Raw genomic sequence first — 14,816 nt, forward strand, 5'->3', positions numbered from 1 at the left:
AGGTCTGCGGTCCTCATACTGTCACATGTGATTGGCCGCCTGCGCCTCGACGGCCCGTTCTGCAAAGCTCGCTCGCAGAGGGACGACCGCGTCCGTCGAAGGCCCCCCGAGCACCGGCAGTCATTGTCATCTCAGGGCCTCGGCCTATTCGCTTACAGCGTATGAGCGTAGGTCGAAGGAAAAGGAAGATTGATAGATGACATGAGCAGAACGTTGTCGGGGAGGCGGAGGTTGCTGACAGAATATGCTGCAGATTGGAGCGGTCCACCGAGGCCTGGCTTGACTTAAACCACACATGACTAACTGCCCCGGAGGCAGGTAGCGAAAAGGCCCTGTCATGGTCTATTACTGTATCTTGGCTCCCAGAGCAACACAATGGCTGCACAGCGAGTGCGTGTGCAGCCGCTGCTTCCATATTTGGGCCGGGCAGGAATAACTCGACGTACGAGCCGCAGTATCCGGCCCATTTAGGATGGAAGTTCACGCTAAATCAGAGGCGCCAAACTCTTACTTGCATATCTCATGTGTGTGCACAAAGCACACACACCATTAACGTCTATGTATTTCATTTAGAAATATCGCCGGGGGGCGGGAGGCCGTGAACGCCAGATTATTTCATCAAGGCTGCAAGTGTCAAAGCGCTGCGCCGACGCTGGGAGTGCCAACATGGGCTAATGTGGGGTTTTTTTTTAACTAACTTGAAAGGACAATTTAGTTGTGACTGTGGTCAGGCTGGAATTAAGTAAGTGAAATTACTCGCTAGATATAGTGGTTATGTGAGAAAAGGGAGGTTAAGATGAATCTAATCTGATGAAGTACACATCATTTCTCCTCAGCTGTACCCAATACAGTCTTCAGATAGACAGTATACAGAAATTATTCCAAGGTTTGTTAGATGATGAGGGGGGGGGGGGTTTTCCTCTTTTTTCCTCCCCCCTTTTTCTCCCCGGTTGCACCCGGCCAATTACCCCAGTCTTCCGAGCTGTCCCGGTCTCTGCTCCACCCCCTCTGCGGGCCACCACATGCCTCCTCCGATACATGGGGAGTCGCCAGCTGCTTCTTTTCACCTGACAGCGAGGAGTTTCACCAGGGGGGACATAACATGTGGGAGGATCACGCTATTCCCCCCAGTTCCCCCTCCCCCCCGAACAGGCGCCCCGACCGACCAGAGGAGGCGCTAGTGCAGCGACCAGTACACATACCCACATCCGGCTTCCCACCCGCAAACACGGCCAATTCCCAGATAGCAAAATTGCTGTGGCCCGGACCCGTCCCACATCCGACACTTTCATCCGGCCCACATACCGCGTGGAATGATGGCACTTGGGCGGTCCGCTCCTGTTTGCCAGATCTGGGCCAGAACCAAGCCATAGCAATGCCGCATGTGCCACATATTTGCCAAAGGTGACCCATATTTGTTTTGTGATATTTGGGCCATATTCACCATTTACCACATGGGGCACTTCAGGGTCACATCCAGATCACATGTTGCCCAGAGCACCGCATCTCTGCCAAAAAGGCCCACATTTGATTTGGCATATTTGGGCCATATTTACTATTATACATGTGAGCCACTTCAGGCTGACATCCATTTTGTCAGGGCAAGAAGAAGGCCATCAGTGCTGCATCACTACCTGAAGTGGCCCACATCCGGATGCTGTCTGGGACTGTGTCTGTAGGGACGCCCGACCAAGCTGGAGATAACATGGGGATTCGAACCGGCATCCCCATGTTTGTAGGCAACGGAATAGACCGCCACACCACCCAGACGCCCTGCAGATGATGAGGTTTAATAAGGGTTAGTTTACCTATAACAACTATGATGAATTACGCAAATTATCAAGGCGGCATGCTGATGTGCTATTCTATACACAACAGAAGTGAATTCAAAGCGTCGTTTTGCTTTTGTGAGACCGTCGACTTTATCATCCTTCCAGTGGCTGTGATGCCGAGAGCGGCATGAACAGCACGGAGGCTGAGCTCGCCTCCATACACGGCAGCGCTGATAGCAGTTCATCTCGCTGCAAGGTGCATGTGTAATCCCTGTTCAGCGCCAACATTAGTCATATCCTAATCTTTTCTGCGTGAATGAAGGGAAATGTATTTATTTGTGTGTTGGCTTTCCCTAATCTCCCTGCTCCACGACATGTTGATTGAAAAAAAGTGGCAAAACTAAAACTGAACTAGCATTTGGAAAAGTCCCCCCTGCCCTGGTAATATGGAGGAAATGTGCCGTTTTGTCAAAAAGAGGAATGTGTGCGGATATAATACAAACATGTTGTGTATCATGAAAATATCCTCTGCGATCTGGATACAAGGCTCCAATGCTGCAGTTGTGTGTGGATGAGGATTAGGGACTATCTGGCACAAAGGGTTGAAATGAAACTAGATGTAAATAATATAACAAAGGGCTCCTTAAGATACCAGCCTTCTAATTATGGAAATTCGTTTATGGATTCCGGCATCATCTTTTGGCAGATACACAAGTCCAAGTTTACCAAACAAAGCGAGATTTAATCACCCACAACCAAACCGATAAACTGATCAGCCAAAACATTAAAACCACCTGCCTGATATTGTGTAAGTCCCCCTCATGCCATCAAAACAGCTCTGATCCATCGAGGCATGGACTCCACGAGACCTCTGAAGGTGTCCTCTGGTATCTGGCACCAAGACATTAGCAGCAAATCCTTTTAAGTCCTGTAAGTTGTGAGGTGGGGCCTCCTTGGATCGGACTTGTTTTTCCAGCCCATCCCACAGATGCTGGATTGAATTAAGATCTGGGGAACGTGGAGGCCAAGGCAACACCTCGAACTCTTTGTCATGTTCCTCAAACCATTCCTGAACATGTTTTGCAGTGTGGCAGAGCACATTATCCTGCTCAAAGAGACTACTGCCATCAGCCGTTGCCATGAAGGGGTGTACCTGGTCGGCAACAATGTTAAGGTCGGTGGTACGTGTCAAAGTAACAGCCACATGAAAGCCAGGACCCAAGGTTTCCCAGTAGAACATTGCCCAGAGCATCACACTGCCTCCACCAGCTTGCCTTTTTCCCATAGTGCATCCTGGTGCCATCTCTTCCCCAGGTAAACGATGTACACACACCCAGCCATCCTCATTATTTAGAAAGAAAACGTGATTCATCAGACCAGGCCACCACCCTCTTCCATTGCCCCAAGGTCCAGTTCTGACGCTCACATGCCTATTGTAGGCCCTTTCAGCGGTGGACAGGGGTCATCGTGGGCAGTCTGACCAGTCTGCGACTACGCAGCAAGCTGGTATGCACCGCGTATTCTGACACCTGTCTATCATAGCCAACATTAACTTTTTCAGCAATTTGAGCTACAGTAGCTCTTCTGTGGGACCAGACGGGCTAGCCTTCGCTCTCCATGCACATCGATGAGCCTTGGGTGCCCATCGCCCCGTTGCCGGTTGAGTGGTTGTCCTTCCTGGGCCACTTTTGGTAGGTACTGACCACTGCATACCGGGAACACCTCACAAGACCTGTCGTTTTGGAGATGCTCTGACCCAGTCATCTAGCCATCACAATTTGGCCCTTGTCAAAGTCTCTCAGATCCTTACACTTGTCCATTTTTCCTGCTTCCAACACATCAACTTCAAGAACGGACTGTTGAATTGCTGCCTAATATATCCCACCCCTTGACAGGTGCCATTGTAGCGAGATAATCAATGTTCTTCACTGACCCGTCAGTGGTTTTAATGTTTTGGCTGGTCGGGGTATCGGCCTCATTGTACCTCGTGGAGGAAATGAATTTGTCATATCTGTCAAATAACTCTCAGTTGCGAAAAGCACACGTTTGAAGGCCGGTCAGCCATGAGACTGAGGGGTATGTCCTCGGGTGGAGCTCTCTATGTGCAAGTGGCTGTTGGTAGTGATGCTGGGAGTCTGCGGACACAAATTAAGTCTGGTTGATTATCAGACTAATTAATGAGACTGAACGGCTACCTGGATTCTGATCCGCCATCATGTGAAGCGGAGCAGCTCGGTTGCAGAGGCACGTGCAATACAAGGAGCAGAAGGCACTCCGCATCAGCTGTAAGTCACCACGCCCAGTGTCACGCCACCATCTGTCTGCAAAAACAAGATACTCACTAGCAGCTACAAGAATTTACTCGCATATTAAGTCAAGATTCATAACGGGAAGGTAAAGACTACGCAAAGAGACCTGAGCACCTCAGACAAAAACCACATTATTCATGATTTAACATGTCTAAAACCAAGGCCACGTGTTCATTCTTGAAAATTACACTGAAGGCAAACGAGTTGTTGAAAGATGTGCATGTTGTGTGTTAGTTATGCAGCGTAAAACCTCAGGATGGTCCAGTTTCTGTGCTTTAAGCTGACGCTGTCTCTTAAATTCATACTTTAATAAGTGACTGGCTGCATAAATAGTTAAAGAGAGAACGGTTCAGGATGAAAATTTAAAAACCTGATTCATAACCACTGAATCTGTATAGGCTCCAGAAACTCCAATTTAATCCATCTCTCCTTCCAACTCGGTCTCACAGGCAAAACTTGCATACAACTTATCTGCAGTTCATGGGAATATACATATATACTTATATATGTACGTCTGGCATCATGGGAGTACATGTCAACATATGAGATCACTTCCTGTTACATGCATTTGATGCTTTTCAATGTATCAGTGGACAAGGACGTTGTTCAAGACATTTCTTATCATCCACTTTATTTCTATTAGATTTATTTCTGTTTATTTATTTCGTCCTAGAAAGTAACCGGCCCCTTGCTGCCTTGTGGGATAGGCTATTTAGCCAAAGGCTAAGGGCGGGGCAAACCCCGACAGAAAACCACAGCAGTAACCCCCCGTAGACCAATTACTATGGCCCACTTGAACGTGAACATGTCCTGGTAATTGAGTCAAGGTTACCTCAGTTATGGGTTAAATAACAAAACAAACTACTGCCTTGTAGACGCCCTGGGAGGGGTACAGGCTACGGGACCAGCCCAGACAGAAATTGGGTTCTGAAGGAGTTGTGACCTCGGTCTACTATCAGCAAATGATAAGCATGATGCCCGACTGCGGTTGAAGGATGATGATTATTTCTATTAGATTTATTTTTATCTATTTATTTATATTTTATATTCATTTATTCTTATTAATAGTTTAGATTTTTAGTTATTTACTTTTTTATTAGATTTTATTTCTATTAGAGTTTGTACATTTAGGTATATTGTTAGAAATTTTTCTGTTTAGGTATCAGGTTAGAAATGTTTATGTTTAGGTATCAGGTTAGAAATGTTTATGTTTAGGTATCAGGTTAGTCATGTTTATGTTTAGGTATCAGGTTACAAATGTTTATGTTTAGGTATCAGGTTAGAAATGTTTATGTTTAGGTATCAGGTTAGAAATGTTTATGTTTAGGTATCAGGTTAGAAATGTTTATGTTTAGGTATCAGGTTAGAAATTTTTCTGTTTAGTTATCAGGTTAGAAATGTTTATGTTTAGGTATCAGGTTAGAAATGTTTATGTTTAGGTATCAGGTTAGAAATGGGTATATTAAGGTGCTGAATTAGAGATGGTTACATTTAGGTATGGGGTTTGGTGTGGTTAAGGTCAAGTCAAGGATCTGGTAGGCTGGTTTTTCAGCATCATAATGGATTCATCCATCCATTATCCAAGCCGCATATTTCAATCGGGGTCGCGGGGATGCTGGAGCCTATCCCAGCAGTCATTGGGTGGCAGGCGGGGGGAGACACCCTGGACAGGCTGCCAGTCCATCACAGGGCTCTATTTCAGCGGCTCGGATATATTCTGTATTTCAAAATTCAACACCTCTCCCAGATCTTAAATCTCCTCACTAGATTTGAGGGTTTTGGTTGGTGTTCAGTATTATTTATGTTGATAGTCAGCCCACAGTAAATATGTTGTGTTGCCGTTCTAGAAAATTGGAATAGACACTTTGAGTTAAATAGTTTTGACTCAATTTGTCAGCTGAGCTATCAAAATATAATGTGATATAAATATTAGACTACCCAGGTGGTACACAGCAAGTTGTATTTTCAGCTATTATTTTAAAATTTTCAGTAAATTGGTTTAAAAGTAGATCTGAGCAGATCACCTCAACTACGTCTTCATTTATCAATCCATTGGCAATAAACACATTTTGGAAATGGCAAGTAAGTTGTATACAAGCGTTTCAACGATGAGACAAGGGTGTTCACTCTCTGCGACCAACTCTCTGTCAGATTTAAGAGAAACTCGATGACATGAGCCACAGCGGCAGAAGAGACTGGCTCCCCTGGGTTGGGATATGATAAAAATTGCAGAAAGCCCATAAAGCACAAAACAGCCCTCGCAAGCAAAAAGCATAAAAAAGCCAATTCCATTTGTTTCAATGTTCCCTAATAAACATATTGAGAGGAGGCTGACCCGGTGTGACCCTCTAACTGTCTCACATATGGAAGAGTGGGATTCCCTGATTTAGTCAACAGACAGTGTTTACTATATTGATGCCCTCCTTCCAGCTGGTGTTTTATTAAAGTCACAGGCAGAAGTGAATTGAAAAACTTTTTTTCCCCTAAACTGAACCTTATTATCATCTTTGTGATCATTATGATTACCCGGTCTCGTATTCCTTCATCCAGATGAGTGCGTTTCACTGATCCATGAAGTGGTCATTCAAGTGTCACTCCATGAATAGGAGGCTGATCAAGCGGAGGCTGTTGTCATGGCAACTGCTGGGGGAAAACAGGTAAGGGCACAGATGATTGCCTGAGCTGAAGAGCTCCTGATGAGAGGACGAGGCCTCTGTGCAATCAGGGCTCGGGCATAACGTGGCGTCTACTGGCAAAATAAAAACAAATGTGAGAAAAGGAACACCGCAAAGCAACAGCACGTTCTGGATGGAGATACAGCAGTTACCAAATGGCCAAACACCGCTGGTGACTCGCCTCATCGCCAAACCGAATCCTTACTTTCCTTCCTACTTTTTGACAGTCGCATCTCCAGTCTCAGCCCCCGGTGAACAGTCGGCGGGTGCCATTATTCCTGAAAGCTGATGCAAGAACCAAATCACCTCTTAAAGGGACATTCTGTTTATTTTACAGTCTGGGTCTTAGTTTTGTAGTTTTTGGCCCTTGTGCAGATTGGTTATGATGTCATTTTACTAAGCAGCTTCATTGTAGAGATTTTGGACGGGGGACCATCACTAGACACAGTTTTAGCATCTCATGGGGCAGGTGAACATGAATGTCAGCTATGTCTCAACAAGTCCATTTCAACCTAGTTACCTAAACCATGTCATTTGAAGGCGAAAAGGAAAGTGCCTGTTAAAAATATTACTTGAAATATCCAATAGTACCAATATTGGATATGCATTGGTGCACTGGTTAGCTACTTCCTGGTTCAGCTTGAAGGAATGACCATCCGATACTTACCGTAGGTAGCAGGAACCATCATGAAACTACCCGGCCAGTGCAGTTGAGGAGTCAGATAGTGAGATATCATGTACGCAGTCTGACTGAGGCACTAGGGTTTTTTTTTTTGTTGTCGTTGTTGAAAGGACAGGTTTAAGGCTTGTTTGCCCTGCTAAACATCATTGCAAAGCTGCGCCCAGTGGTGGTTCCGTGTCACAAATCCCCAAAATAAAGCCTTTGAGTAAAATATCATATTACAAAAACAAGACCCAGGTGGTTAAAAAAAAATCCAAAGCAGCAACCACCCTCTATCACATCACACCCCCCCCCCCAATGCAGCTCTTGTTTTATAGACTTAGATTATTTCCAGGTTGGACTCTAACCTTGGAGAAGGTGTTCTTCCAGACTTTGGGTGAGTCATGAGGATGCCGCTTCTTGTAAGATGATGCCTTTAATGGTCCTCTACAGATGCCCTATTATCGATTCTCACACCAGCCAATACTCGGCTTAATCTAGCAAGCCAGTGGAGCAAAGCTGACACCATCCAGCCGTGTCCCACCTTTCCCCAGCATGGCTCATAGAGATAAATGTCCCTCCAAACAAAGCAGCTTATTCTGGGCTCTTACTCCACGCTGACGGATTATTTGCTGTTCATAAAATTCCCTTGCTTCTTTTGTGCTGGCGGTGGACAGATAGAGGTAGATTTGGGGGCTCTATGCAAATGTGAGAACCCGTTTTTCCCCCTTTTTTTCCCACACTATTTTCACTTTCGTGTTATTAACGTGACAAAGATGAACACATGCCGTGGCCAGAGGAGCAAACAAATGAACAAGAATAAACAAAATAATCATCTCATTCATGTACTTGCGTACACAAAAGAGATGAAATTTCATTTCTCCTGGCCCACAGTGGTGCAACACAAAAGACAAAAACACATATCCAAAACCTCCCAAACACAACACCACCAAAAACATACAAAAACAGAGAACAAAGCAAAAAAAAAAAAAAACAACAAAAAAAAACAACAAAAAAAAAAAACCCCACAACCAGTCACCAACACGGTCCGTTCAGTAAATTTGCAACACAGTCCAAACATTTCACTGTCCAGAGGATGAACGCCAGCCAGGAAGACCGTCGGAACTGCCGGTCTGCATGGGCTAGCAGTTAGCTTAGCCTGCCCCGCTTCCGCGTCCTGTAAGACCGCCCTCGGTGTTTCCTCCTCGGGCGCAGCTCTGAGCAGGGCCGTGGTCCTTGGGCCCACCGGACGCAGCAAACCAAACTCCCTCAGCCGATCCAATGCCAGCTCTCCCGGCCTTTGACATACCTCCTCCGCACTCCACACGACGACACAAACACAGACGCAGACAAAAATACTGCACAGTCGATGCTAGGTGAGGCCGCCACCAGAACGCCCTCGGTGTTATCGCGATCGCCGGTCTGCGTGGGCTAGCAGTTAGCTTAGCCTGCCCCGCTTCTGTGTCCTGTCAGTCCGCCCTCGGCGTTTCCTCTTTGGGCGCCGATCCAGCAGACCAAGCTCTCCCAGGCGATCCAATGCCAGCTCTCCCAGCCATCAAACAAAACCGACGATCACAGACATGAATTAATCCTCGTAAAAGTTCTTCGCACGGTGACACAACCTCAGATGCTGACGCAGACGTGGACAAAGACACTGCATAGTCGGCACTGGGTGAGGCCGCCGCGGACGTGAGTTCGCCATCTTCCCACACCAGATTACCTGGTTACAATGTGAAGCAGTGGGACATATTAGGCTGCAAGTTAACAGTCAGTTCTTGAAGTTGTTGTATTGGAAGCGGGAAGAATGGGAAATTGGACAAGCTTAAGGACCCGAATGACTTTGAAATGGGCCAAACTGTGATGGCTAGATGACTGAGTCAGGGCATCTCCGAAACGGCAGGTCTTGTAGGGTGTTCCTGGTATGCAGTGCTTTACCAAAAGTGGTCCAAGAAAGTCCATCCGTTGATGGGGTCGTGGGCGCCCAAGCCTCATTGATGCATGTGGGGAGCGAAGGCTAGCCATTCCGGTCTGATTTCACAGAAGAGCTACCGTAGCTGAAACTGCTGGAAGAGTTCATGCCGGCTATGATAGACGGGTGTCAGAACACACAGTGCATCGCAGCTTGCGGTGTATGGGGCTGCGTAGCTGCAGACCGGTCAGAGAGCCCATGATGACACCTGTCCACCACCAAAAGTGCCTATAACGGGCATGTGAGTATCAGAACTGGACCATGGAGGAGTGGAAGGTGGCCTGGTGGCCTGAGATTATAGAGTATAGATTATTGCAAACTGTTCTCTTCTCTCACGTCTTTTCTCTGTCTCTTTTTCTGTGTGTAAACGGTGTGGTGTGAGTGTCCCTTGTGTGCACGTGCAGTTTATCCTCCTCCCAGATCGCCATGGTGATGGTCACCTAGACATTGCTCGGCATCCCCCTCATCATATTTTCTCTTATATATCATATAAAGCCATATAATTTTGTTTTAATGTTATATCCTTCTATCACTAAGATGTGACTATTTTTAAAAAAAATGTTTTAACATGGTGATGGTGGTCACGTGACTCGGGTACTGGGCTGTTCCGGCGGCGTCTGGGCACTGCTTGGCATCCTCCTCATCATATTCTTCATATATTTTATAATTCCATTATAATTCTGTTATCCTCTTACAATGTTGTATTGTGTAAACACAACATCCATTGCACGTTGTCTGTCTTGGGGGAGAGGTCCCTCCTCTGTTGCTCTCCCTGAGGTTTCTTCCTGTTTTTTCTCCCTGTTAAAGGTTTTTTTTTAGGGAGTTGTTCCTTATCCGATGTGGGTCTAAGGACAGGATGTTGTGTTGCTGTAAAGCCCCCTGAGGCAAATTTGTAATTTGTGATACTGGGCTACACAAATAAAACTGACTTGGCTTGACTTGGTCTGATGAATCACGTTTGTCTTTTTAAATTATGTGGATGGCCGGGAGCGCGTGGATCATTTACCTGGGGAAGAGACGGGAGCGGGATGCACTCTGGGAAGAAGCCAAGCTGGTGGAGTCAGTGTGATGTGTTGGCCATCCCATGCTGCCTAGCTGCGTTCTCCCCTGTCACCACCTTGCAGTCTCCAATCCCTTTCAGATCGCGCCTCCTGCATAAGATGTAGTCCGCCTGTGTGCACTTTCCTCCACCCTTGTACGCCACCCTGTGTTCCTCCCTCTTCTTTACATACGAATTCACCACAGCCATTTCCATCATCTAAACAAAATCCACCACCATCTGTCCTTCCACATTCCTCTCCTTGACCCCATACCTACCCATCACCTCCTGATCACCTCTGTTCCCTTCACCAACATGCCCATTGAAGTCCGCTCCAATCACCACTCTCTCCTCCTTGGGTACCCTCTCCACCACGTCGTCCAACTCGCTCCAGAATTCTTCTTTCTCCTCCATCTCACACCCAACTTGCGGGGCATATGCCCTGATAACATTCAGCAATACACCTTCGACTTCCACCTTCATACTCATCACTCTGTCTGACAATCTCTTCACCTCCAGTACACTATTGACATGCTCTTCCTTCAAACTTACCCCTACCCCATTTCTCCTCCTATCCGCTCCATGGTAGAGGAGTTTGAACCCACCTCCGATACTCCTGGCCTTACTCCCCTTCCACCTGGTCTCTCACACACACCTTCTATCTATCTATCTATCTATCTATCTATCTATCTATCTATCTATCTATCTATCTATCTATCTATCATATCAGCCAGCTCTCTCCCTTTACCAGTCATAATTTCAACTCCCACCTCCACACACTCCTACCCTTCCTCCTCTCCTGCTGCCTCTGCCCATGCCTTCCTCCTCTCCTTCTCCTTCGCCCAACAGTAGCGTAGTTTCCACCGGCACCCTGCTGGCCAACAGTACCGGTGGTGGTCTTTGGTAACCTGGACCTCGACCGATCTGTATGGAAATCTGATTTATGATCTGCATACTTGATTTGGCAAAGGTTTTACACCGGATGCCCTTCCTGACCCCCCCCCCCCATTTACCCGGGTTTGGGACCGGTGCTAAGAATGCACTGGCTTGTTCAGTTCACCTACTATATGTGTAAACAAGCTCTTATGTACATATGCATACTGTTCTACATACATACCTATAATCATAGTACACATCCACATATTCATCAACCTATACAAGTACATATTCATATTTCTGAAATAATTATATGTAAAATGTAAAGACAGATTCATTGCCTAATCACATTCACTACTGTCTGAAACTTGTACAGTACAATTTTCCCAATTATCCAATTTCTTTTTCTTTTTGTTTTCCCGAATCCAATAAATGAAAAGGAACAATAAGGAAATACGTTTCTAAATAAGGCATAAGGAGCTGCCAAATTCTGAATAAAGCTCCTAAATGGTCTTTGGTATATTGTGGGCTTTCTAAATGTGATATGTTGTCCGGTTCTTCCAGCCTCGTTTCAGATGTTGGTACAGATGGTTGTCTCCACACAAACAGACTGCAGATCATTTATCATTTGGCTTGTTTATTTATAATCACGGACGGCGCAGACGGCAAACCTGCTTGTTCTTTATAAATGTTGGGCTGTTACCGCTCCTAAAACTATATATGAGCGTGGTTCCCCGTGTGATCGATACTTCATCGAAAGGAATTTAAAGATGCTCTGCAGGGAAAGTGTGCGGCGTTCCGCGTGGCCAAAGGACATGGACGGACGTGCGTTCAGGGGCCGCACATGTGGACACCCTGTGCAACCTGGAATAAGCATCAGGAATTCTGTGTAGCGCTTGAAACTGAATATTTCTTTCCAGCAATATCTTTATTAACGATAATTCGATATTTTATAACTTAATTTAATTTAATATTTTCATAATTTATATAATATAATATAATATACAATATATAATAATTAATTTAATGATTAAATTAATAATGAAACTGTTCAACTGAATTAAATTAATATCAAATTTAATGTAAATTAATAATTAATAATTAAACTAATTAATTTAATAATTAATAAGTTCATAATTTTGTAGCTTTATTAACTTAACATTTAATATTATACCTATAATTGTGTATATTTTCAAGACTCCGAGACTCCTGTTTACCATGCAAGGATCCATTAAACTGGATGCTGGTCTGTGGGACGCCTCGATAGAAACAGCTTGATGCCCCACCGTTGTGTTGTTCCAGCAGTGTTCTAATGCTAATGCTAACGCAACTGAACCGTTTCATAGTTTTCTATTTCTGTCCAAGAAAAATAATCCCCATTTCTTAATGTGAGAGGAAGTCGGAGCTCTTCGGTGTGTTTTTGTTCCAGTTGTTTAAAAGATGCAAATTTGCCATCAGTAGGTACACTGCAAAAAAACAAAAAACAAACCCAAAAACATGCCAATTAAGATGTTTTATCTGGTTTCAAATTCTTTGTATCAAATTAGACAAAAACTAGAAACATGTTCTTTATTACACAGTTAACTAGTAATTATACACTAATTAGACACCATACACCTAAATTATTCTCTAATTAGAAACCACACATGACGCTGTACTAGACCCAAAATATACTACACTATTACACCAAACTACACTCCAACCAGAAACCAACCACATCCAGTCTCCACCCCCCCACACGCCCCCCCCCGCACCCTGGATGCCCCCCGGAGCCCCCAGGCAGCAACACACAACACACGCCTCCTCCACGCTCCACCCCCACACCAGCCAAGACACCAGACCGCCCAATGCCACGTCCCCATCCGACCCCAGCAACACCAGCCCACGGACCGCCCCACCTCACACTGCCAGACCCCCCCCCCCCACGGGCCAACCTGTAACACATCACAACAGAACTGCACAGCACACCAAAGCAGGGCTGCCACAGCTCAAGGCAAGGCAGATCCAAGACCCTTCAAGACCCCCCCCCCCCATGCCACTCAGAACGACACCCAAGACCAAGCTTACAACAACCAAAACTGAAGGAAGAAAGAAAACACACACACATCCACCACCTAGGAGCAGGGACAACCCCACCCAAGTGCCCACTGCAACACAAAACATGACACCTCTGGTCCAGTGAAAAAGCCACAACGCAGATTCAAGTTTTAATCAAATTTAATAATGTTTATGTCAAGATACAGGTGATCAAATGCTTTTTTCCACACCGGAAATTAATATTGCCTGTTTCCACTTCCGTCATAATAGCACTTGTTTCAAGGCATTTACTCCAAGAAATCAGCTTTATTTAAACCATGTTCCAATAAGCAGTTTTTCAATAAGCAATCTGGGCGGCACGGTGGCCCAGTGGTTGGCGTTGTCGCCTCACAGCAAGAAGGTCCTGGGTTCGAACCCCGAGGCTGTCCAACCTTGGGGGTCATCCCAGGTCGTCCTCTGTGTGGAGTTTGCATGTTCTCCCATGTCTGCGGTGGGTTTTCTCCGGGCGCTCCGGTTTCCCCCACCATCACAAAGACACGCATGTTAGGATTAATACTTCGCCTGTGCCCCTGAGCAAGGCAGTGGAAAGAAGAACTGGATTTGGTCCCCGGGTGCCGCAGCTGCCCACTGCTCCAAGCTACACAGCTAGGATGGGTTAAATGCAGTGAGGAATTTACCTATAAGGGTAATATCCATCCATCCATCCATCCATCCATTATCCATCAATCCATCCATCCATTATCTGAACCGCTTATCCTGCTCTCAGGGTCGCGGGGATGCTGGAGCCTATCCCAGCAGTCACTGGGCGGCAGGCGGGGAGACACCCTGGACAGACCACCAGGCCATCACACAGGGCCTGGTGGCACACACACACACACACACCTAGCGACAATTTACTTCGGCCAATTCACCTGACCTACATGTCTTTGGACTGTGGGAGGAAACCCACAGACACAGGGAGAACATGCAAACTCCACACAGAGGACGACCTGGGACGACCCCCAAGGCTGGACTACCTGGGGGCTCGAACCCAGGACCTTCTTGCTGTGAGGCGACCGCACTAACCACTGCGCCTCCAAGGATTAATATAGTATATCAAAATAAATAAATAAACAAATAAAAAGATTTATTTTACCGTTTCGTGAATGTCCTTATAACTACTCTTATAGCCAGGAAACAAGTAAACCTTGAAACAAGATGAAATACTTGGATAAACGTGTCTTTTCTGCAGTACAAATCTCTAATCTTGACTGCTGAGTCGAGACTAAACTCTCCACACCAAACCAGAAGGGACTATGCCATACAAGACGGTCTATATAAAGGTCTGGGATTTTCAAAACTTGTTTCCATACCTAATGTAAAAGTGAGGGTCTGTCTTTTGTGAGGGTCTGTCGAGTAAGTGAGGCTTCTAGCGGGGTGCTTACATACTCGAGAGCCTCTCTCTTGTTGTGGTGAATAATACGGGGGCTCTTGCGAGC

General features: G+C 45.8%; 1 protein-coding gene across 1 annotated transcript in view; it reads left to right on the forward strand.

The window, feature by feature from the left end:
- Nucleotides 1-1,959: 1,959 nt before the first annotated feature.
- Nucleotides 1,960-14,816, forward strand: part of grik3 (glutamate ionotropic receptor kainate type subunit 3) — a 255,415-nt gene continuing 242,558 nt past the window's right edge. The window contains exons 1-2 of the mRNA XM_056286082.1: nt 1,960-2,036; nt 2,859-2,953. Of these exons, the coding sequence (XP_056142057.1) occupies nt 1,960-2,036; nt 2,859-2,953 (172 nt within the window). The remainder of the gene's footprint in view (nt 2,037-2,858; nt 2,954-14,816) is intronic.

Source organism: Lampris incognitus, chromosome 9 (genome assembly GCF_029633865.1).
Source record: "Lampris incognitus isolate fLamInc1 chromosome 9, fLamInc1.hap2, whole genome shotgun sequence".
NCBI classification, from domain to species: Eukaryota; Metazoa; Chordata; class Actinopteri; order Lampriformes; family Lampridae; genus Lampris; species Lampris incognitus.